The 27,029-nt window shown below is 37.0% G+C and overlaps 1 protein-coding gene across 2 annotated transcripts in view; it reads right to left on the bottom strand.

Annotated features, from left to right (window-relative positions):
• The window catches only part of FAP (fibroblast activation protein alpha), a 39,875-nt gene that overhangs the window by 9,902 nt on the left and 2,944 nt on the right, over window positions 1–27,029 (bottom strand). Inside the window, exons 2-20 of one of the 2 annotated variants that reach the window (XM_068138755.1) lie at window positions 25,242–25,340; window positions 23,134–23,229; window positions 21,194–21,288; window positions 20,820–20,894; window positions 20,578–20,630; window positions 17,958–18,030; window positions 16,254–16,374; window positions 15,064–15,218; window positions 13,798–13,901; window positions 13,348–13,483; window positions 8,410–8,454; window positions 7,730–7,834; window positions 7,568–7,638; window positions 6,804–6,857; window positions 6,347–6,471; window positions 5,301–5,348; window positions 3,217–3,315; window positions 2,744–2,813; window positions 1,307–1,501 (exon numbers count right to left, since the gene is read on the bottom strand). In XM_068138755.1, the coding sequence (XP_067994856.1) occupies window positions 1,307–1,501; window positions 2,744–2,813; window positions 3,217–3,315; window positions 5,301–5,348; window positions 6,347–6,471; window positions 6,804–6,857; window positions 7,568–7,638; window positions 7,730–7,834; window positions 8,410–8,454; window positions 13,348–13,483; window positions 13,798–13,901; window positions 15,064–15,218; window positions 16,254–16,374; window positions 17,958–18,030; window positions 20,578–20,630; window positions 20,820–20,894; window positions 21,194–21,232 (1,568 nt within the window). In that variant the 5' untranslated portion in view covers window positions 21,233–21,288; window positions 23,134–23,229; window positions 25,242–25,340. The remainder of the gene's footprint in view (window positions 1–1,306; window positions 1,502–2,743; window positions 2,814–3,216; window positions 3,316–5,300; window positions 5,349–6,346; window positions 6,472–6,803; window positions 6,858–7,567; window positions 7,639–7,729; window positions 7,835–8,409; window positions 8,455–13,347; window positions 13,484–13,797; window positions 13,902–15,063; window positions 15,219–16,253; window positions 16,375–17,957; window positions 18,031–20,577; window positions 20,631–20,819; window positions 20,895–21,193; window positions 21,289–23,133; window positions 23,230–25,241; window positions 25,341–27,029) is intronic. The other variant, XM_068138754.1, reaches the window with a different exon arrangement.

The raw sequence follows: 27,029 nt of genomic DNA, 5'->3' as shown, positions 1-27,029 counted from the left end.
CCAAAATATGATTCAGCTTTGTTATATTGCTGTCTTAATCCCTGAGGTTCCTCCTACAGTAAAGCCCCTCCAAGAACTTCCCACTGTGTATCTGATATCATGTGTTAGATCAGGAAGATGGAATGCACTACATTTAACTGAATAAAAATTTAGTCTAGGTGATGACAGAAATCTGGGGAGTGTGAAGTCTGAGGTCATTTCTTCACAGCCTCTCTGTAGATTTTGCAAGTGCAGAATCAGTTTAGGTTCCCTCTGTCTCTGAATTTTATGTCTGAGTGACGATTCAGAGTAATAAAACATTCTCTCTCATGATATTTCAGACTATGCTGTTTCTGCTAAAAGTTTCAAGAAAGAAAATCATATAACAGATTAACCTGACATAACATACAGCTGTTCTGTAACACTGAAAGGGATAATAGTGTGTTTATATGATTAAGAAGGAAATGAACTTTCAGGAAGCAGAAAGAGGAAGAATCATACACTCTCCTCACACACATTATATATACATGCAGTGTTCTCAGGTAAGTAGAGAAAGTTACTCCCAGTTTCTAGCTAAGCTTCTCATAGTCAGGTCTGTTAAGGGGCAAAGAGGGCATTTACAGCTGCACAAAGATATCCATGCTCTGATGGGCCAAGTTCCAGATCAAAGACTGAGCTAAATTCCTTATCCTTACCTTGCACTTATCTCTGTGGGTTCAAACTAGCACTTCTTGAGAGGCTACTCCATTTGTAATCTTAACAGGCAGCCTTTCCTTAAAAAATCTCAGCTTTCACTCCCTCCCCAAAACCTCTTCTTAGGGAATAATTTTCCCTTGGAGCACTTGAAGTGTTCTGATGCAAAGAAGCAGCTATTGGGGATCTATCAGAGGACCTCAGACACTTTCTGTTGCTCATAACTATCCTAAAATAGCATGGAAAAAGTTTATGACTAAACAACCTCTAGAAGGCTTGTATCAGGATTTGGTTTTGCTGTGAACTTCAGATTTGACCTTTAGCTAACTACCATGGTAAATCCCTATGGATCTTTGGCTAATGACTGCAGTCACTGAGGTAGGTCTCCCCTACAGGTGACAATATATTTGTTTACCACTCATCACTGACACTTGTATTTTCTTAGGCCTAAGATTGAAGCCTCACCAACATCAAGCATGTCAGCAATATTTTCTTTCTAGCAATCTTCCTGTCTTATTTCCTGGAGAACTCATCTCTCCAGAAGAAAGGCTGAGAAGTATATGTAGTATGTTTTTCACATTATTTCTTGTAGCTACGTAAATACAACAGTTCTAAAAGGACCTATACTACTTACTTTACTGCTGAGATTTGGTCATCAACTTCATAGACTCCCAGTCTTCTATATACTGCATGCAAAATCTTGTCACCTCGGTAAGCTGTTCCTCTGCCGTCCACCAGAGCAACAATAATTCCCTCTTTGCTTGCAAGATATGTTATCCAGCTAATGCTAAATGTTTCTTTTACATTCTGACTGCACGGTCCTCCATACCTGAGGATGAAAATTCAAACATTTTTAATTCATATTTGTAAATTTATAAATTATTATTGGATACTGGACTACAGCTATAGGCAATTCTTAAAGTTTCTCCACAAGTACTTTGCTATATGCCCATGGTTCAGAGAATTCAGTAGACAAAGAATTTTTCATATATTTGTGAGGTTTTGCTATCTAAAACACATTTTAATCCTTTAGGTCTTCTGCCTAAGGCAAATCATTAGTTTTAGCTCAGACTAAGGGGTGCAGCAACAGGTGCTTGCTCTAAGGGGAATCCTTGGTAGAGTGATGTCTCAAAGACTCAGTTCTTTCCTCCATTCAAACTCCTTAGGTGTAGCAGCCCTTTTTAGTGCTTTCCTGCATTTGATCTCCACATACAGTCAACAATGTCAGAGAAAACAGGAGAAAAAAGTTCAGCTCCTTACACTTTCTGACCATCTCCAGACCTTCTTTGTTTCAGCAGGGAGTATCGTGCTGTTGGAGCTTTGGGCAGAACACACCTCACATAGCTGAGCCATACAGGGAGACACTCCTCATGAGAATGGCCTAATGCAAATTGCACATCTGACCTCAGGGACATGACTGACTTAATCTTCTACTCTAAACATCATTCTAACACACTTAGCATTCTTCAAACATTTGGGTCCTCAATGGTTAATGAAAAAAAAACCCTTGAGGTTTATTACATGTACTCAGCAGTCCTTTCTGCCTCTTGGGTTTTTTGCACCACTGCAATGTTTTTGCCTTTCCTGCCCGCAATAAATTAAGATCATATCAAATGCTTATTAGAGGGAACATTTGATAAAAGAAGCCAGTCCTCATGGTTTAGGAGCATTCAGGATTTTTTCTTTAAAAAAAAGAAGCAGACTTTTGTATTTTTTATATCAGCAAAGCCAAAATAAATAATTTCAGAATGCCTCATGATAAACAGAAGCAATGCAGACCTAACAAGGAATAGCCCACACGTTTTTATCTTTTTTGTTTCTCCAAGGAACCGGTTCTTACCATGATAATATTAACATGAAAAAACTCATTGATTTCCATTGAGTTGAATTTGTATTCCAGAAATATATTAAAAAAAAAAACACAAAAGAACAAAGAAAACAGAACTAAGTAGTTTTGCCTTTGCTTCTACTTCATAAAATGTTGCAAACTTTCTTAGGCTTTGTTAAATTTTAAGAAACATATTTTCTGACAAAACAACAACATTCAAAGAAAGGATGGGTTATTACATACACTTGAATAAGCAGTGGGTACTTCTTGGATCTATCAAATTGTGGAGGTAGAAGCATTTTGTACCACAAAGCTGGAAAAGACATGTTAAAATTATATCATTAATGGATAAAATGATTCCTCCAATCAGAAACTAGAGTTTGGTGTAATAGTAGATTAAAATGAATCAGCACAAACTACCCAGTGCACAAACTGTGAATCACAGAACTGATGAAAGTAACTGGTTATATTGAGCTGTTGAAGAACAACCTTGCAGAAATAAAGTGCCTACTTTTATTAAAATCATAAGTGAAAACAGTAGTGTATGCAAGACAATACATGTAATGTGTGAACATTGGTTTACAATTCACATTTTATTACCACCATCTTAGAGGCTAAGAAGTTTGTTCTACTGAGAGACAATACTTACTACAACAAAACGAAGGCATAAAGGAGTAAAAGGAATAAAAAGTATAATAAAGATGTGTAATTCTTACTTATACCATCCACTTCAAGTTTATTAATTTCTTCTGTTGGCAGCTTGATCTCTTGCAAAGCAGACTGTAATTCCCAATTGTCTTCCAATACTCTGAGCTCTAAGTAAAAGAAATGCCTGAATTATTAACTAAGTAATCGTTCATTCCTACTCATTAATTGAGATGTTTTTATTTTATGGTATTAGGACAGAAAGGGAATCTGTGAATTTTACAAGCAGAATAATGAACTCAGATGCTTCTAATTGGGCTTGATCATATAGTTAAATGAAAGCAAGACACTGCTCTTACAGTGCACAGATATTTGTTGGATTTACATAGGATGAACATTGTGCAGTGCAAATAATTTGACATGTTGTCTCTGATTGTTAGAGTCCTGGATATTACGAAGAACAACTTTTCCCTGTAGAGCCCTCATCCCTGTCCCACAATATGAGAGACCTGGAAATGCAAAATTCATCCCATCATGTAAAACACAGTCCTGTATCTTTCCTCTTGCTTACCATGGTGACACTAGTCTAAGCTCTGAAACCCTTGGGTAATGTGGTCAAGCACATAGATGTTCAGGAATATCTTGTTTCTGGGTGAATACAAGAAATTCTGTTTCTTAAAGGGTTGTAGCAGATCCTTGCATAACCACTGCATGGTATATTTCTACACAAAGATACTAGACTTGACATATAATTGCCCTTAGTAATATACTAGCATACACTTAGTGAACCTATTTTGCTGTTTTTTAAAATCTAAAAAGTATTTACAATTTTTGTTTTGTTTGCTTTAGACTTGATTTGCAGTTACATAATATAAAAATTACTATTTAAAAGTTAGTTAACTTCTGGAATAGACCACAGAACTATACATTATGAATCCACTGGGTATTGTTTATTTGTCTCTCATGAGTAGTGGGTGGTGAAGAATACATAATGGAATCTGTGACTTTTAGCTCCACTTTGAAAGTGAAAGAACCTTTTAAAACTGCAGGAGACTTTTCCTTCTTAGCTTACTTCCTCACCCCTTCCCACCTCTCCCCCTTCCCCCCTCCTTCCCTTCTCCCTCCCCCCCCCCCCCCCAAATGGCAAACACTTCCTGTTTCTGGAAATGCTCTAAAAAAAAGAGTTACTTCTCTCAGCATGTCTTAAACTAGATAGTGTTCAGCATATGCCAGAAATGTAACATGGGAATTGGTTCTTTCAAAGTATTCTTGACAAGTTTTGCAGATTCAGGTAGGCTTTTATGGCTGAAAGATCATTCTAGCTTCCAAACTGGTATATGTTAGTTTAACTGCATGCCTTCTACTAAAATTCATGGGTGACAAACTTTCAAAATGCTGCCAGCTGCAATGAAAATGGACCTACTAAAAATAGTTTTATTTTTTTACTGAGAGTTTTAAGTGGGAGAAGAACTTTTAGGGAAAAACAAGGGACAGAGTGAGAAAACTCAGTGCAGAACAATTAATATTTTCATGGTTAGCAAATTCCCACCTGGCCTGGTTGCAAACAGTCCTCACTAACAGGCTGTTTAAAGAAAGAGGGTTCTGTTTCCATTTTGTATCAATAATTACACATTGTCTGAAGCAGTTATTTGAACTGATCATTTGACAGAGCTTCTGCTTTTTCCTGACATTTTTACTGATGTCTGAAGAGCAAGTCATTGATCCAATTTCTAATTAGTACTGCACAATAACTCAAACTGCAAATCTAAATAGTACACTGTTGCCTTTTGTATAGCGTAAGTTTGCTTCATGAAAAAAGGAAAGTCTTGTGAAAAGGCATAGTTTGGAAACCACAATAATTTCTACAAAGTTTGACTCACTATTTGTTAAAGATTTGCTGATAGTCATTTCTCATATAGTCTGTAAACAGGAAAAACATCAATGCTGGACTGAGGAGTGGAAATAAAGGCATCGGTGTGTTCATTGATATTTGGATTCTACTAAGTAACACATCCAGAAAGACACTATACATTTTACTAACAAAAAAGATGAAAGGCTTCTTGATCACAATCTAAAATATTGTATTAGAAGATAGGCATAGTGAAGGTCAATGAGAAAAACAATTACTTATAAACAGACAGGATATTTGCAGTACCTCTGTCACCGTGGTTCTCAAAAAGAGTAGAAATAGGAATCCCAGGACCTGTCATAGGAATGGTAAGAACACATTTTATAGTTTGAAGGAATGGTGATGAAGTGTGTACTGCATTAACATTTGTAACTAACAGGTGTTAAAAAGCTCAAAGTTGATACACAAATATGCATCATCTCTACTGTATAACCCACTAGTCACTGCCATATCAAACACATAAGCTATTGTGTATGCATAGAATTCTACACATAGAGATATTTCTTAGCATATGTAATAGGAGTAACTTTAAATCTACTAACAAACTCTTCCTTCCTAGAGATGAAGTGACATCTAGTTTACTACCTGAGATATGATTACATAAGGTGAATGCAGAACTAACAATGTGAAGCATTCTTCTGAAAACATGTCACATCATATTTGTGAAGGTGAGTGACTTTCATATAGTGACGACCTTACTGACTACATTGTGCAAGAATGATTGAAAGGTGTTATTATTTGCTACGTTTGTTACTGCACAGTGGAAGTTCTAGGGAACTCGTCAGCTGATCAGTCAGTGCAGAACCAGAAGAGTAAACTTTGTATTAATACACAAAACCTCAAATCACTGAAATCATCTAACTTGATGAATTGTTTTTTGTTCAGTGTTTTACAATGTTCTCAGGTAGAAAATATCCATCATTTTGTGACTGACAGGTTTTAAGAATTTCAGGCGAGAAAGAAGTTACAGCAGTTTCTCATTGCTAACTTCCATCTCATGAACTGGAAATCAATGTGTGTTTCTACATGCTCCTCTTGGCAAGAAAAAGGATGACTCTGATAAACTGGTTTGTTCTACAGAGGACTTTCAGAAATTTGGTTTTAATTCTGAAAATCCCTAGACTTTTGTTGAAAATTAAAAAAAAAAAAAAAGAGTGAAAATGTTTGTATTTTCTGAAACTTCTTCCCAAGGATTTTGCTCATGGAAAAAAATTAGGATGATCAGTATTATTTAAATCTCTGATAAATGTAAAGAACAAGTGATCGTATATTTTCTCCTGCGCTATACATACCGTAACAGATCAAGGCATAATACTTAGAATGTTCACTGAACCTTGCTGTATAATACTGGCATCTCTCTTTCCTTAAATTGCAAGTAATGCATTGTTTTCTCATAGGTTTATCTCCAATACTGATTCTAGGAAAAACAATGAAACAAAACAATATTTATTTTGCTACACCTAATTTCATGTGTCTGCCTCACATTCTAGAACAGAAGCACTGTAGTTTCAGAACAGTTCAATTTAAAAATAAATTATTTTCCTTTTTAAATTCCCACCCCATCCCCCAAGATTACATTTAAGATTTAGAAGCTATTTCCCCTCAATTCTAAAATATAATTTGAGGTCAAGATTTAGTTAATGTACCTTGTGAAATTACAGCTTAAACATCTTCAAACTATTATATTAACAAATCCTAAGCTATCTTCTAACACCCTAGTATCATTAAGATAATGTTCATAACACTTACTTGTAAATATTTCTTCTTCCTGGATAGCCTTCAAATTCATTGCTTGAATAGAAACTGTAAATTCATTTATATGTTAATAAATAATCCATAATGTGATGACCTATGAACCAGCATCAAGATGAAAAGCCGCCTTGGAAGTTAACTTAGACTTTTTGAGATTTCTGCATGTGATGGAAGAGTAAGTTAAGTTTATATATCTTTCATCTTAATAAATCCCTGGTCAAACTTTGATTAGATGACACAGAAACTATATAAATAGGAGTTCTGTCTTCTCATGAGCTAATCACTCCAATTATGAAAACTATATAAATAGGAGTTCTAGCTTCTCATGAGCTAATGACTCCAATTATGAAAACTATATCTATGTATATAGTAAGCTGAATGAAAGACCATGAAAAGAGAAGTAACTGCAAATTGTATGAGGGTTAACCACATAATTAAGTATTTCTAAATAATTCTCTAGAAGATGGATGATAGAAAATAGAAAAATTAGGGCAATTTGCAAACCATCTCCCATATGTATAACCAAGTTTGCAAACCTATGCAGTGCCTTTGCATAGAAATTTTTTGTGGATGTATTCAGATACCTAGTTATAACTTGATGAGTTAACAAATAGTATTTGAATCACAGTATCACAGTACATTAGAGGTTGGAAGGGACCTTAAGAACCCCCCTGCCAAAGCAGGATCACCTAGGGTAGATTGATTAAGTGTTGCTTTTACTGACAATACTCACAACATGTTCTTTTCTTCATGATACTTACATTGCATCATTTGTTACTCTAAAAATGTAAATTGCCTCCCATTCTCCACTTGTAATTTGGATTGCATTCTCCTGTTAAGCATGACATTGTAAGTTAATGAATATTGCAGTATTACTTCAGGAACTTACAGTAGATCAATGCAGAACACTTTGCTTGACTTACCACGGAGCCATTGATGTAATGAATATGCTTATAACCATTTTTGTCACTAAAAATTTTGTAGTATGAGCTGCCATCTGATGTAAAATATGGTGTAGAAACAAAGAACTGAAACAATGGAAGAAAAATGGTAGATGAGTTAAACTGTCCAGGCTGTTCAGTAGATTATAGTACACATACTGAAAGTAGCAAGACTGTTTAATCAGTTCAGATGAGACAAAGTACTTTGCACAAGTGTTTATCTGTAATATTCAGTATTCTGGTCAGTACACATTTCAATTTTTAATCTGTTATGTCAGATTTCTTAAAATGGTTACATAGACACCCCACAAGATATGCAGCACTTGGCACTAAAACCGTGCTCTGAATGGACAGAATATTTCCAATTATAATATTGCAATATGAAACTACCTTTTGGCATGACTTCAGCCATTTCAGTACAGTGTCTAATCATTTAGTCTAATATTTGGAAAAGTAATCAGAAGAAGAGTTTTTAAACTCAGAAAACAGATATCCAGATATTAGGCTTGGAACAGGATTGTAAGTCTCAATGCTACAGTGCAACAGGTTCAAGCAGTAGTGTTGTATAACTCAGAATGGTACTTCATGTTTCAAAATGCTGATGCAAAGAGGCAGAAAGCTGCAGTTTTTCGTTAAATCCAGAGTACAAAAGGAAAACCTACTCCTCCTGCCCATCCTGTTTGACTCTCTTCTATGTGCTGTTGATTCTGAAAAACAAAATCAAACATATACTCCTTAAGAAGAAGAAATTTATGGAAATTCAAAATCTTCTGACAAAAAATCTGTAGCTGCTTGTAAAAGAGAATTTTAGCATACTTGTTATGAAGGATCAGGGACTTGAAGGTTTCCTGAGGTAAATAATGGAGAAATTGACTGCTCGTGGCTTGGATAGGCACATGCTATGTTGGATAAGAAAAGCCTGCTGAGTGGCTGGGCCCAGTGAGTTGTGGTGAATGGAGTTAAATCCAGTTGGTGGCCAGCTACAAGAGATGTTGCCCAGGGTTCAGTACTGGAGCCAATTCTCTTTAATATCTTCATTAATGATCTGGATGAGGGAATTGAGTGCACCCTCAGTAAATTAGCAGGTGACATGAAAATGGGTAGGAGTGTTGATCTGGTTGATGATAGAAAGGCTTGTCAAAGAGATCAGGACAGGCCGGGTTGATGGGCCAAAGTCAATTTTATGAGGTTTAACAAGACCAAGTGTTGAGTGCTACACTTGGTCACAACAACCCCATGCAACACTACAGGCTTGGGGCAGAATGGCTGTAATGCTGCCCAGCAGAAAAGGATCTTGGGGTGCTCTTTGACAGCGGTATTAACATGAGCTAGCAATGTGCTCAGGTGGCCATAAAGGCAAACGGCATCCTAATCTCTATAGAGCATAGTGTGGCCAGCAGGAGTAGGGAAGCGATTGTGACCCTGTACTCGGGCACTTGTGGGGTTGCACCTTAAGTCCTGTGTTCAGTTTTGGGCCCTGTGATATGAGAAAGACATTGAGGTGCTGGAGCATGTCCAGAGAAGGGCAATGAAACTGGTGAAGGGTCTAGAGAACAAGCCTTATGAGGAGAGGCTGAGGGAACTGGCATTGTTTAGTGTGAAGAGGAGACTGAGGGGAGACCTCATTGCTCTCTTCTACAACTACGTCAAGGGAGGTTGTAGTGAAGTGGGGGATAGGTCCCTTCTTCCTAATATCAGGTGATAAGAGTGAGAAAAAATGGCCTGAAACTTTGCCAGGGGAGGTTTAGATTGGTTATCAGGAAAAAATTATTTACAGCAAGAGTGGTCAGGCATTGGAATAGGTTACCCAGGAAGGTGGTAGAGTCAAAGACCCTGGAGATGTTCAAGAAATGTGTGGGCATGGCACTTTGGAACACTATTTCATGGCCCTGGTGGACTTAGATCTTAGAGGTCTCCCAACCAAAACAATTCTATTATTCTGTTAATTAGAATATTATTTTTTAACAGCTGTCATCAGAGCTAAATAAAATCAAAAGTGATTCTTTTAACATGCAACATTTTTACCGAAAGCAAGAGTTAACAACTACTTAATTGCATGAAATTTTCAGTAAAAAAATATCAGGTAAAATGATTTTAGGAATAATAATATTAGAAGTCTGTGTTAGAGTCTTTGCTGTTTCATTTGACGTATTTGTGGTGAATGGTGCCACATCCAGCTGGCAGCCAGTCACTAGTGGTGTCCCCCAGGGATCAGTGCTGGGCCCCATCCTGTTCAATATCTTTACTGATGATCTGGATGAGGGGATCGAGTCAGTCATCAGTAAATTTGCAGAGGACACCAAGTTGTTAGAGGGTAGAAGGGCTCTCCAGAGGGACCTTAACAGGCTGGACAGATGGGCAGAGTCCAACATGATGGCATTCAACAAGTCCAAGTGCCGGATGCTGCACTTTGGCCACAACAACCCCATGCAGCACTACAGGCTGGGGTCGGAGTGGCTGGAGGGCAGCCAGGCAGAAAGGGACCTGGGGGTACTGGTTGACAGCTGTCTGAACATGAGCCAGCAGTGTGCCCAGGTGGCCAAGAAGGCCAATGGCATCGTGGCCTGCATCAGAAATAGTGTGGCCAGCAGGAGCAGGGAAGTCCTTGTGCCCCTGTACTCAGCACTGGTTAGGCCACACATTGAGTCCTGTGCCCAGTTCTGGGCCCCTCAGTTTAGGAAAGATGTTGACTTGCTGGAACATGTCCATAGAAGGGCAACAAAGCTTGTGAGTGGATTCACTGGAGGTGTTTTAAGAAGAGACTGGATGAGGCACTTGGTGCCAAGGTTTAGTTGATTAGATGGTGTTAGGTGATGTATTGGACTTGATGATCTTGAAGGTCTTTTCCAACCTGGTTAATTCTATTCTATTCCACTGAAGACACATTGGTGTCTACAGTTGTGGTGGTTTTAGGCTATGCTTTTAAAATTTAGCTGCAAATTTTGAGCAGAAAAGTAGAAAAATATAAATAAATCACTATTAGGTATAAAAAGAAAAACAAAAGATTATTCTAAACAAATTCATTAGATAAATGTCTGGGAGAAGAGGAACTATACCTTAACAATTCTCCCCCATTCCCATTCCTTTTCTCTTCTGATCTTGACTGTTTTGCTTTGCTCAGGAGAGAGATAATGTGCTTCTGGCTGGCCTTGGGTAAGTCTAACCCACTGCTTTTTCTCTCCAATCTCTCTCTTGGGACGGGGTGGGGGGTGGGGCAGTGGAACAGCTTCTGCTGGTCTTTTGACTGGGGGGGGTTTCGTGTTGTTTGCTAATTGTAAATATCTGTATAATATTGTAAATAGTGTATATTTTGTACATATCCCTTGCATTCCATTCTAGAGTGTAGTTTTTGCTTGTAAATACAGCTTCATTTGCTTTTAACTGCGTTGGTCTGGCTAAAAGTTAATGCTGGGGGGATAACTTCAACCCACCACACTGGTCTATTCACATGAGCAAGTGGTGAACATTTCAACACTTTAGGAACATTTTGTAGACTGTGTTTTGTTATTATTCTCAAGTACATAAAGACTAGCATATTTATTGTACCTTAGATCCCGATTTAATCTGAAATCAACAAGAGAACTATTTTTGCCAATGGAAATGTAGAGATATACTTTCTAACTGCAAATACAGCTAATGCAGCACTCCCATCTGTTCACACTCCTTCAATTGGCCATTTGTGCAAACTTTAATGTGATAAAAGCATTGTATCACTGTATAAATATAGAATTATAGAAACGTCAGTAGTGACTCCATAAATAAGGTTTCATGAAGAAATGCAATTAAACAAGGATCATGAACACAGTCCTGCAAGATGTTAATTGTTCTGGTATGGTTCCAGCAAAGCAATTAAGCACATACTTAAATTTAAACACACAAAAAGGCCTATCAAAAATAATAAAACTGCTTACATGCTTAAAGTTAAGCTTATGTTGAAGTACTTTGGTGGACTGTAGTAGACCCCTGATTTTTTTTTCTTTACATTGGCATATTTAGATGTTGGAATATTTGTTATTAAAATGTTAGTTACCCGAAGGGAAGAGAGTCATTGTTAATGTTCTTAAAATTGGAACAATTACTTAGGAAACATAAAATACATATATATTTAGTGCAACATTTGTTAAATAATTGAAGGTATTTGTGGAAAATCACTGATAATGCTTTTGAAAGAACAGGACTTTTACTTCCTTTTAAATTTGCCACACAGAGAACCAAAATTATTTTCGGCTTGGAAAGGCTTTGTCAATAAACTCTAAAGTTAAAATTTATGAGTTATACAGAACACTTTTGTAAGTATTCTTGCCTTTTATTTTCTATTGGTTCAATGTTTCAGCCTAATGCCAGGTTTTATAGGAGTTTTGTACCATAAGTTCTAAAAAGAAGACATGCAGACAGCATGATGCTAAAAGGCAATGAACAGGATTTCCGTACTAGTTACTGAAATGATTGAAATTCAAGCTTATCCTTTTCTTCAAGATCTAGATGAGTGTATCAGTGTCTACGGTCTTCAGTTTTTACAAGGAGTACAGTTTTCAGAAAGGCTTTTATATATGAGCTCTACAACTTTTACACCTAAGCTATCCTGCTCAACAGAACATGGTTCTTTCCGTCTTAATGCTAGAATGATATATTTAAACAAAATGTAGAGCCACTGTTGCAATTAACCTGAGGTTTTCTTTTCAATTCTGAAAGAGGGATTGTTTCTGAAAACTTGCCTGCTTTCTACAAGTGTATGATTTGATCAGACAGAAGAGATAAGATAAGATAAGACAGTCTCAGGCTGCGCCAAGGGAGGTTTAGGCTGGAGGTTAGGAGAGAGTGATTGCCCATTGGAATGGGCTGCCCGAGGAGGTGGTGGAGTCACCATCGCTGGAGGTGTTCAGGAGGAGACTTGATGGGGTGCTTGGTTGCATGGGTTAGTTGGTTGGGTGGTGTTCGATGATAGGTTGGACGTGATGATCTTGAAGGTCTCTTCCAATCTGGTCTGGTCTGGTCTATTCTATTCTATCTTATCTATTCTATTCTATTCTATTCTGTCACAATTTCTCCCTCCTGAAAGATGGACTTTTAAAAATCTATATATTCTTTCAATTATATTAACATTAATCATAAAACACATGATTTAGACGAACTTAGTATGAAATTTCAATGTAGTATAGTAAGATTTTCTTTAAGAATATTCTGTGATATGGTTCCACTTTTGAAGATGGGGAAGCAAGAAGGAACTAAGCACAAGTACTAAAAGCTGCCCAGTAGCATTCTTATTTTTGTTGCTTTGAACATTATTTAAGCCCCATTACAAAATATTTTGCTGATTTTATATCTTGTTGGTGAAATTCAAATTTTTTTACCTCTCCACCAGGAATTAAAATATTGAAAAAAGGTATCACTAGTGGGTAAAAGCTGAATGTGATCAAACACTGTAAAACACAATTATGGCAGGCACACAATTATTTTCTGAAAGATATCAGGGCAAGATTGAATATACTTCTGCAAGCAAGTCTGAGCAACCTGTGCAGTGGGTGTTACTGTAGCTATATAGATGGGATTAACACATACTAATTCCAGGACTGTTAAGTTTTTATTTCCAACTTTCTTACCTCTGGACAGTCCCAACTATTTGAATTTTCTTTGAAGTCACAAATAGCTAAGACCGAAAAATTCTGGATTCTCTTTAGCCATTGCACACAGATTCGACTATCTGTTACCCAAGTAAGCCAAGTAAAATAGTGATCGCTAAAAAGAAAAAGAAAAACAGTGGTTATTAAAGAATAGCTATACAGAAGCATTGCTACAGATTCTATCTCCTATATTGTTCTGTGGAAACAACAGCAAAGCTTCCGCTGTCATAGGGATTTTTGTTTTGTCCTTTGTAATAATGTACATATGGACAGAAAGAATCAAAATACAACATTTTTAGTTTCTGATCCACCTAGTAGATGAATATGGCACTCCGCTGTTAAAAACAAAAATTAATTAAGAGGGTCAAGCATTTGAGACAAATGGACACAACTTTTTTAATAAAGAGAAGATACTTGAGGTCACACTACCTGGATGCTATGGCTGAAGGAACTGGCACCTCCTTGGGTCCAAACACTTCAGAATTAGTGGTGTCTACAATGAACACTTTAACAGTTGGATTTTTAGCCCCAGCCTTCAAAACAAACAAACAAAGTAATTCAAATCAGTTTCTGAACAATTCAGATTAAGGGAAATGATGTTTTTGTTTTTCAGGAAAGGATGTTTATCTATCTATCTATCTATCTATCTATCTATCTATCTATCTATCTATCTATCTATCTATCTATAATAATAAATATATAGATACATAGGTATAAAATATGTATTCAGTTGAATATAATAGGGAAAATGTGATTTCACCAGATCTTAGAGTGACACTACACCTGTAGTACATTACTTAACTTTCCATCATTTCATATATAAAGAAATCTTTTAAACAGTCAGATTTAGTGCCTTTCTATGCAGAAAATGTGCTTGATGTGAGCCAGCATTCTATTTGTAGTGTGGATCTTTGCAGCACACTTACTTTGGCATAAAATTCGAGGAGTATATTCACATGATTACAAGTGCTCTTTGACATCCCAGCTGTGAAATAAAATGTTTTAGCTTAAACTGATTTCATGCTTGCTTATTCATTGCATACATTATTAGTTTTTTAATTCTCTTCCATGTGTGGTCTAAACCATACAGCTTCACTTTAGAAGCATAACCCAGCCAACAGGTGAGTAGCTTCTTAAGATACATTAACATGATCACCTGCAATCATATGAACATGACAGGAATCAGTAGAGCTCTCTAATATGTGCTGAAAAAATGCCAACCCAAAACCTTCTTGTCTTAGATCTGGCACTTGAAAGCAGTTAAATCCAAAGCCCGTTGAGATCAAAAAGCACTATGAAGTGTGCAAATAAACTGAAGCTGTCATAGCCTTTATATTTCAAAATAAGAAATGTCTCATAATTCATTTACTGTAATAAAAAATAACAACTGCATATATAACACATCACAATAAGCAAACTGAATTGAAAAAACAAGGCTTGATCATGCAGGCACTTTTGCACACGCTTTGGACTTACATGAGCAACTCCATTTACTACACTGATACCAAAGTATCTACAATTTGGAAGGTACTTACACCTTCCCAGGACTTGGCCTAAGTTTGTTTTCTTTCATTAATTTAGGCCACAGTTAATTTATATACTGTAATACAACCACTTTTTAAAACACAGATAATTTTACCATTGCCATAGTTAATTTCTCAACAGAAAGGAAGTCAAAATAATGTGAAAACATACCTTTGGGTATGGGATAATTATTTTTCTAGGATATTGGTCCTCACCGAAATATGAATATTCAATAACTGGTATATTAGAATCATTAAATTGTACGTATGCTAAATATTTTCCACTTGGAGACCACCACAGTGCGTATTTTGTTGCAAGCATTTCCTCTGAGAAAAAAAACAACCCACGTTTAGAATAGTCTAGGACTATAATTTATCTATCTTCTAACCTATTTTAGCATTCTACTCTTAGGAACTTAGACATGTAGAGTTATATTAAACAACACATGCTGCAATACATCTCAGTTTTGAAAGCCTTAAGACCTCTCAAAACTGGCACACAGATCCCATTTAAGTCACTTGAGTTTTTGCTGTGTGCATGTGTTGTTTGGGGGTTTTTTTTAAACCAAATTGCAAAATTTTCACCAAAATTAAAATGTTTATTGAAGCTTGTGGTGGGTTGAAATTACCCCCCATAACTAATTTGAGAGAATTCCCCCCAAAATAAAATTTGCCCAACCAGCTCAGATGGAAGCAAATGAAGCTCTATTTACAAGCAGACTAAAATCAAGAAACATGAAATGCAATGAATATGCACAAAAATATACAACATTTACATGTATTGACAATTTATAAACAACACAAGAACCCTGCTCTCCCTGCCCTGGACAAGGGAAAGATTAAAAAGAAGAGAGAAGCATAGAGTAGCTGGTTAGTACTTTGCCACAACAAGAACACAGGCAAGGTCAGCAAGCCAGCAGTAGCAAACAGCTAGTATCTGCTAGAGCGAAGAGCTGGCAAAGAGTTAGTTTATACAACTAACTTCATGTTAGGTATCAGACAAATGGGATTATTTAGGCCTTATCACTATTTTCCCTTTACATCCAATGGTTATTTATTTACATCTACTTTCTACAGAACATCTGTGAAAAATTTCCTAGGCATCACCCTAAAACTACCACTAAGCTTAATTCCTAATCACTACCTATGCAGAAAGAGGAAGCCCAATTTGTAAAGTTCTGATAGAGTTTCAGTAACAAAAGACTCCTGATTTTGGTTACATATTATGAACACAAAATTACACAATCCATAGGGCTCTAAAAATAATGCATCATCACAGATATTTTAGAATGGATTGTGAGAAACAGGTCATCTAAGCGAAGTACTTAACAGGTTAGTTGCTGCCCTTCAAGATTTACTTACCTTCATAGACCCAATCAGGAATCCCATTAAAAATTTCATTCTGTTTTCCATCAGAAGTTATTTTAATTGGTGCCTCTCTCGGACTTTGTTTCAAATAGATGTTATTCTGATATACATACACCTAAATACAAGAAAATATTTCTTGTGAATATATGCATTAATAATAGTGGTTAGACTGTGCTGCAGTCAATGCTCTTATGCTATACCCACAAGAATATATAAGGAATACAAAATGGGAAATAAATGCTAGGCTAGAAGCCATTGCAAATTCGGCATAAGTAGGTACCTCCGTAAAAATATTATACATTGCAGACCAAATTCCATGTTCAACTATGTTGAACAACTCTTTGGTTTTAATAAACTCAGAGGATTCTGTGTCTATCTTTGGTGTGGAAAATCATGAAAAAGATTTTGTTGAAACTCATTGCTGAGTTTTTTAAGAGATTCTCAGACAATGTGTTTTGTAACTTTTCCTTCTGGTTCCAGCAAAAGTAGAAGATTAAAAACAAAACAAAACAAAACCACCAAACAACAAAAAAACATGACTACAAATAAAGTAACTGTATTTTTCTAAACCTGTCTAAAAGCCTAGGTGATATGAAATGAGGTAAAGAAACAGTTTTACTCTGTCTGGGCTGGTTTGTTGCTTTTTAATAAATTAGTTACCAAAAGACAGTACTTGATAAAAGGTTCTTGGAGGCTTTGGGTGTCTCTAAGTTTCAATCAAATGAATGGAAATGTATGTAAGAAACCAGAACCAGAAATGTCACTTTCTTTGAAAACTGTGCCTTTTAATGCTCTAAGCACTTGTCAGCAATCAGTTTAACATTTTAAGTACTTTGTGTTTTAAGTGAAAAAGAACTGAAATTCTCAGATGCAAGAATTACTGTATTAAAACATCACAGATAATTAGTACCAGAAAGACAGGAAACTATCTTCATTATCAAGAATTCTGAAGAGAGAACATAAAGAACATAACAAAATTTAATTGAGAGAACTCTAACATTCTCCTAGAACACAGAAAGATTTTCATACTAACTTGTTCATTAATACTTAGCATATTTCTTTGGTATTTTCTGAAATTAGTATGATGTTAAAAAATTTTATCTTGTACAAACAGTTTGTCAGTACTGGATAAGTAGTTACCCCCCCCCCCCCCCCCCCCCCCCCCCTATTATTAGGCCAATGCTTTGGAACCAAGAATAAAAAAAGTTTATAAAATTGTTACTACATCTATTAGGTCTGTTACAGTTACTAAGAAATATGTACTTGGCTATCAAGTAGTTATTAAAAAAGAAGAAATGTCCTATAGTAAACCTTTGAGAAAAGATTTTACATATTGCTTCTCTAAATCGCTACATTAAACTCATGTGTTATGAGGTTTTTAATGGAAAACACATTTTTTTCAGGCCTTGAAACTACAGTTAATCCTATAGACAATTATGTTGTTCAGCTCTTAATGAGATACTGGCTAGTAAACTAAACTATGTAATGTAGCTGAGAACATGGATTCTTCTGTTAAGACACAGATTAGTTAAATTTTAAGAATAAAAACTGCTTCCTTTGTCATTCTTTCTCACAAACAAGTTTAGTACACAGAAGCCTGTTAAAAATATGGCCTAAGAAAATAATAATCAGAGGCAAATACATATTTTCTAGCAACACATTTCAAAATAAATCTAGCACTTCATTGTCTTTACTGACCAATTTGTGTCCAACGGGTGACCAGGATATGTACTGTACTGTATGTGGAAGCTGATTTTCTGTTACAAAACCACTAAAAAAAGGAAAGAGGTTGAAATGGCTTTTTATGCAAAGTGCAAGTGAATTGTTATAATGTACATTCATATAAAATTAATGAAGAGCTGTACTTTCTAGCAGCTTATGGGTTTTTGAGCAATGCAAAATTAAGGCAGGTAGTGAGACATGCATTACTGTGACAGTGTGCACCACTGCTGGTAAAGGCTTGAAACTCAACTTTTTGAAAGCATATCCATCAGTCTAAGAAGACAACCTTATCTCTTTCTAATTATTGCACAAGCACCTACAGTTACTTGCCCTATCTGCAGTCTGCATTACAGGCTCAGCAAGTTAATGGGAAATGTGAACTGAGGATACATATCAAGCTGAAGCAAGCTTAACAGCAGCAGTGATAACTTTTCTTAAGGATCACAATCCACTTGCAGTACTTCTCTATTCACATTAGCTTGCAGCAATTCTTTCCTATCACTTTGAGACAACAATTTCCCAAGAATGGTGTAGCTCACTGCAGCCCCTATTGCTCAGAACTAAGAAGCATTTTGTCATGCTGCTACTTATGGCATAAAAAGGTGACTGGGGAGGCAGATCCATCAAATTTTGGTAGAAAAAGAAGTGGTACAGGGAAGATCCTGGGAAAGAGACCATTTGCCATGAGAGAAGCTGTAAACTTCTGAGGAATCCAGGATGGACTGTTACAAGATCACTGGAATACTAAAGGACATGTGAGAGTTTTAAGAAAACTAAAGACTTGATCTACCATAAAAAGGATGAATTAGACAAAAGTAGGGCATAGAGACATCAGGTGTGAGACTGAAGTGGACCCAGGTAACCAAGATAAAGTGGAAGAAAATTATGCAAAGAAAAAAAAATGAATAGAATCTGGCTCACTGGAGATGTCCCAGAGGACTGGAAGCTGGCCAACGTGGTGCCCATCCACAAGAAGGGCCGGTTAGATGAGCCAGGGAATTACAGGCCTGTCAGCCTGACCTCAGTGCCAGGCAAGATCATGGAACAGGTCATCCTGAGTGCATTAACACAGCACTTAGAGGATGGCCAAGGGATCAGGCTCAGCCAACATGGATTTAGGAAGGGCAGGTCCTGCCTGATCAACCTGATCTCCTTCTATGATCAGGTGACCCGCCTGGTGGATGTGGGGAGGCCTGTGGATGTAGTTTACCTGGACCTCAGCAAGGCCTTTGACACCGTCCCCCATAGCAAACTCCTGGCCAAGCTGTCAGCCCATGGCTTGGACAGCAGCACTCTGAGCTGGGTTAGGAACTGGCTGGATGGTCGAACCCAGAGAGTGGTGGTGAATGGTGTCACATCCAGCTGGTGGCCAGTCAGTAGTGGAGTCCCCCAGGGATCAGTGCTGGGCCCCATCCTCTTTAACATCTTTATTGATGATCTGGATGAGGGCATTGAGTCTATCATCAGTAAATTTGCTGATGACACCAAGCTGGGGACAGGAGTTGATCTGCTAGAGGGTGGAGAGGCTTTGCAGAGAGACCTCGACAGGCTGGACAGATGAGCAGAATCCAACGGCATGAGATTTAACACATCCAAGTGCCGGGTTCTGCACATTGGCCACAACAACCCCATGCAGTGCTACAGGCTGGGGTCAGAGTGGCTGGAGAGCAGCCAGGCAGAGAGGGACCTGGGGGTGCTGGTTGATGGTAGGCTTAACATGAGCCTGCAGTGTGCCCAGGCAGCCAAGAGGGCCAATGGCATCCTGGCCTGCATTAAGAACAGTGTGGCCAGCAGGAGCAGGGAGGTCATTCTGCCCCTGTACACAGCACTGGTTAGGCCACACCTCGAGTACTGTGTCCAGTTCTGGGCCCCTCAGTTTAGGAAGGATGTTGACTTGCTGGAACGAGTCCAGAGAAGGGCAACGAAGTTAGTGAGGGGCTTGGAACACAAGCCCTATGAGGAGAGACTGAGGGAGCTGGGGCTGCTTAGCCTGGAGAGGAGGAGACTCAGGGGTGACCTTATTGCTCTCTACAACTACCTGAAGGGGGGTTGTAAACAGGCAGAGGTTGGTCTCTTCTCCCAGGCAGCCAGCACCAGAACAAGAGGACACAGTCTCAGGCTGCGCCAGGGGAAGTTCAGGCTGGAGGTCAGGAGGAAGTTTTACAGAGAGAGAGAGATTGCCCATTGGAATGGACTGCCCAGGGAGGTGGTGGAGTCGCCGTCACTGGAGGTGTTCAGGAGGAGACTTGACAGGGTGCCTGGTTACATGGGTTAGTTGATTGGGTGGTGTTGGGTGATAGGTTGAACGTGATGATCTTGAAGGTCTCTTCCAACCTGGTTTATTCTATTCTATTCTATTCTTGAGCAGTGAAAGTTTTAGGGCATGAAATACAAATCAGTCCAGACACCTGAATGAGTAGATTAAAGGACTGTATGATTTTCTTACAGACTAATTTTTTTTTTCAAGCAAATAAGTAACCTGATAGATTCAAGCAAAAGCAAAGCAGAGTGGTAGCCACATCACTAAAGAGTTTTTCAGTGGAAATGCTTGTTAGCACATGACTACAGAGTATTCACCATAGCTGTCATGCCTTACCCATATATGAGGTCATAAATATGGTATGATGCTGTATAAGAGTATCTCCATAGCTGCAAAATTTAAGCAAAGAAATAATATTAACTTGGAAAAAAGATTATTGAATTAAAAGTAATCAGATGCCTTTTCACAAACTACCTCTTTCTCAAGGAAGTACAAAGAAATTTATCTATGGAAAACGCAACCAATAAAATACTAAATGAAAACAGACATTTCATTAAACAATATATTAAAATAATTACCTTTGAATAATTGCTTTCCAGAGCTATGAAATACTTGTCTGATGATAACACATAATTTGAAGCATTAACTTGTTTCTGAAAAATTAAGAAGTAGATTATAGTAAAAACCCTTCTAAATAAGGATTTGATGAGTTGAGCTTTAATCCACTCACTTTTAAACTGGCACTTTCAGTATTCAGTATTCCTAAGGTTGGAAGAGACCTCAAAGATCATCGAGTCCAACCTGTCACCACAGACCACATGACTAGAGTAGGGAGCACACTACTGCCAACTGCAGGCTTGAACTCACGACCTTCCCATTAAGGGTCTGATGCACTACCACTTGAAACACAACTGCACATTACTGCCTCTTTATCAACCAAAAAGGTACATACCATTGTGCTGTTAGTCATGATGGTAGTTGGGTAGTTCATTTCAACATTGTAAAGAACAATATCATCTTCTGCAGACTGATGAAGATATTCATTATCTTTATAAATGAGATAAAAGGGCTGTTACCTTGCACAGAAAATACTACAAAACAGATCTATTTATCAAAGTATTCACACTCTTGTCAATGAATAGATTTTGAGCAAATATATTTTGGCAGGTATATAAAAATGTTTTTATTCAAATGTTTCCAAAGTATAGACTTATCAACAAACTGTCTTCAGTGTTCTTGAGTTCTCAAGGTTACACACTGCACACAGAATCAGCCAGTTAACTTTATAATTAAATGACAGCTTTTATTGTCAGTTAATGTCTGATCAAGAACACCAGAGAGTCATTAGAAAGTCAGTATCACAATGTAAATGTTTAAAACAGTCAAGATCTCTTCTCATAATTTCACCAGACCATTTTAATTTGTGCACTCCTCAGATAACAGCAGTATCACATAACTGACATGCAGAAATTATACTACCCTTACATAGGTCCTACAAAATAAGATGGAATCCTACAAAATGAATAATGAATTTAACCCTACCTGTGCTCAAGACCTGAGCTGTAGTTTGGTACAGAATGAAGATGAGAATTTTAATTTCACATCATTACTTTCACTGCTATAAACAGAGACAAGGAGTTTAACAGTTCTAAAGCAGCCTGAAACATTGTATAAGGTGTCAATTTCTAGGAAATTAGATCAGGGCATGGATCTTTTGAGTACACTTCTATCATTTGTGTAACAGCATTTGTAGTGTAGTTAGGAGCTCTTAGGAAGACATACTGAATTTTAACTCATTGCTTCAGAAGAGAAGTAGGCATATGGAATGCTGTAGGTATGAATATGGAATCTGTGGCATGACTTTTGCATGAGCTTTGTGGCTATTAGGTGGAAAGATAAGTCCAAGTGAGAAACATATAAAGAGGGAAGCAGAATATTACATTTAGGTGACATGCCTACACACCCAAGACATTCAGAAAGAATGTTAAGAAATTTTTAAATCATACAAGTGATGGCAATATAGTCCAAACTGCTAATTGCAAAACTTGAAATGCTGGTAGTGATGCCCTGGGAGGCTTCAGTTCTAAAATTGTGGGTTAAAACTAACTTAGCACGACTCTGTGCAAATAGGCACTATGTTTCTCATCTCTAGTCAGAAACAGTAACTGCTTGAGGCAGTACATAGATAGGAGTGGTAGTAGTGTGTGTACTAGGATGTAATCCAATCTAATTTAAGCCTTTTGGGGCTGCTGCAACTCCATGATACCAAGACTAGTATTTCAGCCACATACAGACACATCTATCAGCAGCAATTAACTTCATGTATTTATCTTCTACCTTAAGGAACATGCTTAGAAACTCAACCTTATTTTCTATGCAATGCATTGGAACTTAGGAATTCCAGTAGTGTCAGCATTTCCTTAAGTGTGATAAGAACCGCTGGGCTCACTGCAGAGCTAGGCACTACATAAACCAAAGAATGGGGCCTGTAAGTCAGGATACCTCAATTATCACAAATGGTAAATGAAAAAATGCTGTGACAAACACAAAAAAGGGAGATTGCTTAAGAAATGACTGACACCGACATATTTCTTTCACTTGCTGCAATGAATATGACAGTAAAAGAAAGAAAACATTGAAAGCCGCTGTAAAATTACAGTTTATATTTGACTGAAACATGTCTGTTGAAATATCAAATACCTGGAATTTCCAGAATGACTGACAGAATAGTAAATTTCAGCCATAAGTTTTGACTAGCAGATTGTTTAATTTCATAGCTAGCATTCATTCACAGGAAAGCTGAAAGGAAAATACATTTCTGAATCTGTGTAAACCAGTCTGGAAATATATATTATAAAGGCTTATGTACATTTGAGAACAGGTTTTACCTACCTGACACCCAATATGGAAAAAATGTTTTGTATTGGAAGTTTCCATTCAAATAATCCTCCAATGTAAGAGCTCTGGGACCATCATTTGTGTTGATAACTAAAAATAAGACAGAACTTTTCACTTAATGCAATACTGCAAAGTGAAAAAAAAAATACTGGGGAAGGAAAAAAAGAAGTAATTACTAGTCCACTATTCTATTTTTTTCTATACTTAGCACCAGGGAACAGCAAGGGTAGCATAATCCTGGAGGTATGCAGAGAATAGGCACATCAGAAAAGAAAGTCCTCTATTACTGTTCTGATAAAGTCCTTTAGCCTCTGAAGGACTTACCTTTAAGAATACAAATTTAGAAGCTAGAAAAACTATTTCATGCAGTCTTTTATTCACTTAGACATATTTATTTGTAGACCCTGTGGGCCCAAGAAAAGCCTCTTCCACACAAAAGACAAATCAAAGTTTTTTAAAAGCATGAATTTCATGAACTTGTGTGGTATGTAGAGATAGCTATTTCAATAAGGACCTATGTTCAATGGAGAGTCAAACAATAGGATGTGCATACAAACCCTACTGCCAAATTTCATAAATGCCTCATTAACCACTGTCAGACTGATAAAAGGCTTGCAAAATAACCACCATCCATCTATATGTCTTAGATGAAGTTATGCAGGTAAAAATAATGCTCAGAAGTGATGAATGAGTGAACCCAAATGTCAACTTTTTATTTAATGCTACAAAATAAAATTACCAATGATTCTGGAAAAAAGACAGGTACTCTGATATTTGATTTCTAAGCAGAGCAGATAGCTGCTAACACGGGAACATTCCTGATAAAGACCAGTTTTAAAGTTAAGCACTATAATAATGGCAGCTTTTAGGGCTACACTTTCTGTATTCTACACTTTTCTTCTTTAAGGGGACTTTTGCCTTCAGAAGCAGTGGAGATGTCACACTACAGCCTAGTACATCTCTGTCACTTCTCCTGCTCTTTCAGAGCTCTCAGATGACAACCAGATAATCAAGATGACTCGTTGCCCTCAGGTTTCATATCATGCTCCATCACTTCCTCATTACAGCTGCCCTTTGTTAAGATCACACTGACTTCCTGGGAAATGTTTCTTCATATTCTCTCCTATGGTACTTTGTAATGATAATACATGTTTTCTTCTGCTAAGTGACTATTACTTACTGTAGAATGCACATGTCAGGTTGACTTGACACTAGCCTTGTCTGCACTAATGCAGAAGAAAGCTGTCATGAGAAATAAAATCGGATGCCAATCCATAGGCAAAAACCTATTAGTGTAAACTCTGAACTAGCAGTATGTCCAGAAAATATCCCAAGAAGTTCAATAAAAAGTTAATTCCTCTTGCTAATATGATGACTGTGTTAGAGATCTTTGATACGTTAACCGTAAGGACAGAAGATGGCAAACTTTAAAATATGCACAGAAAATAATTCCAAAGAAGAATATACTCCAATTTGTATTGAGTGATGATTTCAGTTTAAACTGTCTAAGTGAATATGTCTATTAGGAAAATAAATTCCCTGTAAGATCTGTTTCCATGGTTGTGTATATAGGAAGCTTAAAGTTGTAGTCCTGTTGGATATGTTAATCTGGTAAAATTTCCTGCTTCTTTCCCCATTTTTAGAGGATTTTTTACTAAAAAGACAATATCACAAATGTCTTATCTCTGGTCTAATTTTCACAGCTCTAATTTAAACTTTTACTCTGTTACCCATCTCACCCTTACATACTTAATATTCTGTGATAATTTATTATGACTGCTAATGATTTTCAAAATGTGTCCACTCCTATCTGAATTTCTACCAGTGGGCTGCAAATAATTGGAACACAACTATTTCTTACTTGATTACTTATAATTTGGTATGCTTGTTTCTAGGCAACAGAAGATATGCTTCAATGCTTGATTTAAAATCAGTATCTTCAACTGTTTCCTATGACTGTTGCCCATTCTTTCTTCTGAAACTAAAGACCGGTTTAGTAATAGCATTCAAAATCTCCACTCACAGAACAGACCTTAACATGAAAAGATCTCCACTCACAGAACAGACCTTAACATGAAAAGATCTCCACTCACAGAACAGACCTTAACATGAAAAGTACTTTACATGTCTGAGGCATCACACAGACTTTGATGTGGACAGCTATTGGGAGGGCTGGCATTTTTTCATTGCATTTAAATTGCCTGTGAAATAAAAAAGAATTAAAAAAGATACCCAGGGGGAAAAAAGGAAGCAGATAGCAGAGCCAGCCAAAGAAATAAAGCTTATCAATTGTCAGCTATGCTCCTTTCCCTTCACCACCCCATTGTCAGAGTTTTAATTCTTTGTGGTCCATTTGCATTCACTGACAGGGTACAGTTTTGTATTTCTCTGTGCACAAGAGTTGGTTAATTTGCTTCATGGCATAACTCACTTTATTCCATAATCATAATTCTCACTCAGGCATATGAGTGTATTCAACATACATGTATAAAGGTGGTGATAAAAGCCTGTGAGCACTATTAATGACCACTAGCTTTATGCAGATATCTGCTTTTTTAATATTCAGTTGTAGTTGTATATATGTAGTTGTGTATATGTAGTTGTATATATGTATTCATATGTTTTATATATATATATATATGTTATTTTATTTAGCACCCACAACAACACAGCATATAGATAACTTGCCAAAAGAAAAATAGTGGGTATTATATTCTGCTTCTGCACCAGAATGTCCATTCTCATCTCTGTGGGTTGATGCTGAACAGCTAAAGCAAAAGTTATTTCAATGTGTGCAGGAAAAGAGTCTTCCAATTAAGGAAACCACAGCTCAGTTCAGTGTCAGAAAGTAATTAACAACACTCCTGATCCTGCTCCAGAGCTTCTGGTCATGCTCAGCTCCACATCAACTGAATGTGATTTGCCACCCCTACATTCAGTCATTTTTTGGAAGGTGTGCCACTGTTTTTTCAGTTAAGGTTACTTCAAAAACACCCTTTGGAATGAGAAGAGAAGAAAAGGAAGTCTGAACAAGTAATTTTCCAAAGACCAAGACCAGGGCCTTGGTCTCAGGCCTAGGTCAAGGGAAATATCAACAGGCAGAATTCTGGGCAATCACTAAATATAGCTGGAGAAAAGGTTAATTTGGAGCCTAAGTAATACATTCAGTTAATTGTAGCTCAGCCTGTGGTTCCGCCATTGCTTTTGAACTGCAGCCAGGTATTTCATTCTTGCTGCAGAAGGACAGTACTACAGACACCAGTGTACACATGAAAAGAACCTTTCTGAACTGTTTAGAATTGGGTTATCGTAATTGGATTATCATAGTCAGGTAAATCACAGAGCACATTCCTAACTCCAAGAAATGTCGAAAAAAAAAGAGAAGTCACTAATTTCTTAGTCATAGATACCATTCACTGTATTGAGATTGCCCTCTTTGCTCCACTGAGCCCCACAGCAACTATTTAATAATGGCAACTGAGTATTTCCCCTTTACTATTCTCTCCAAACAGAAAATGATTTTCCTATATAACTTTTGAGAATTTTATTTTTATACTCTTCCATGTGTAAACCAAAACCAGCTGTCACATTTTGAGAAACCTGAAGAACATGAAATCACTAGAAACTTAGCAGACAAAAGAGGAACTAGTAATTCAGAATTACAGCTGACATTTTTCTTTGCTGACTTCTCAAGCAGAAATTTTGTTGGTCTGTATTGATACATTTCTCATATGCAATTAGTTGTCTCTAGATTGCCATATCCTTTCACTTAAGCAGTAGTAAAGGTGGAATGTACAAGGAACATTCCATCTCTATATCTATTTCCTGTCTGACTTGCAACATTTGCAACCACAAAATTAATTTATATTTCTTCTACATACAACTGATCA

Source organism: Melanerpes formicivorus, unplaced genomic scaffold (assembly GCF_026170545.1).
Source record: "Melanerpes formicivorus ecotype bairdi unplaced genomic scaffold, bMelFor1.0.p_v2 SCAF_5, whole genome shotgun sequence".
Taxonomy (NCBI): Eukaryota; Metazoa; Chordata; class Aves; order Piciformes; family Picidae; genus Melanerpes; species Melanerpes formicivorus.
The sequence above is the reverse complement of the archived record's forward strand: the minus strand, read 5'-3'. Positions and strand labels throughout refer to the sequence as shown.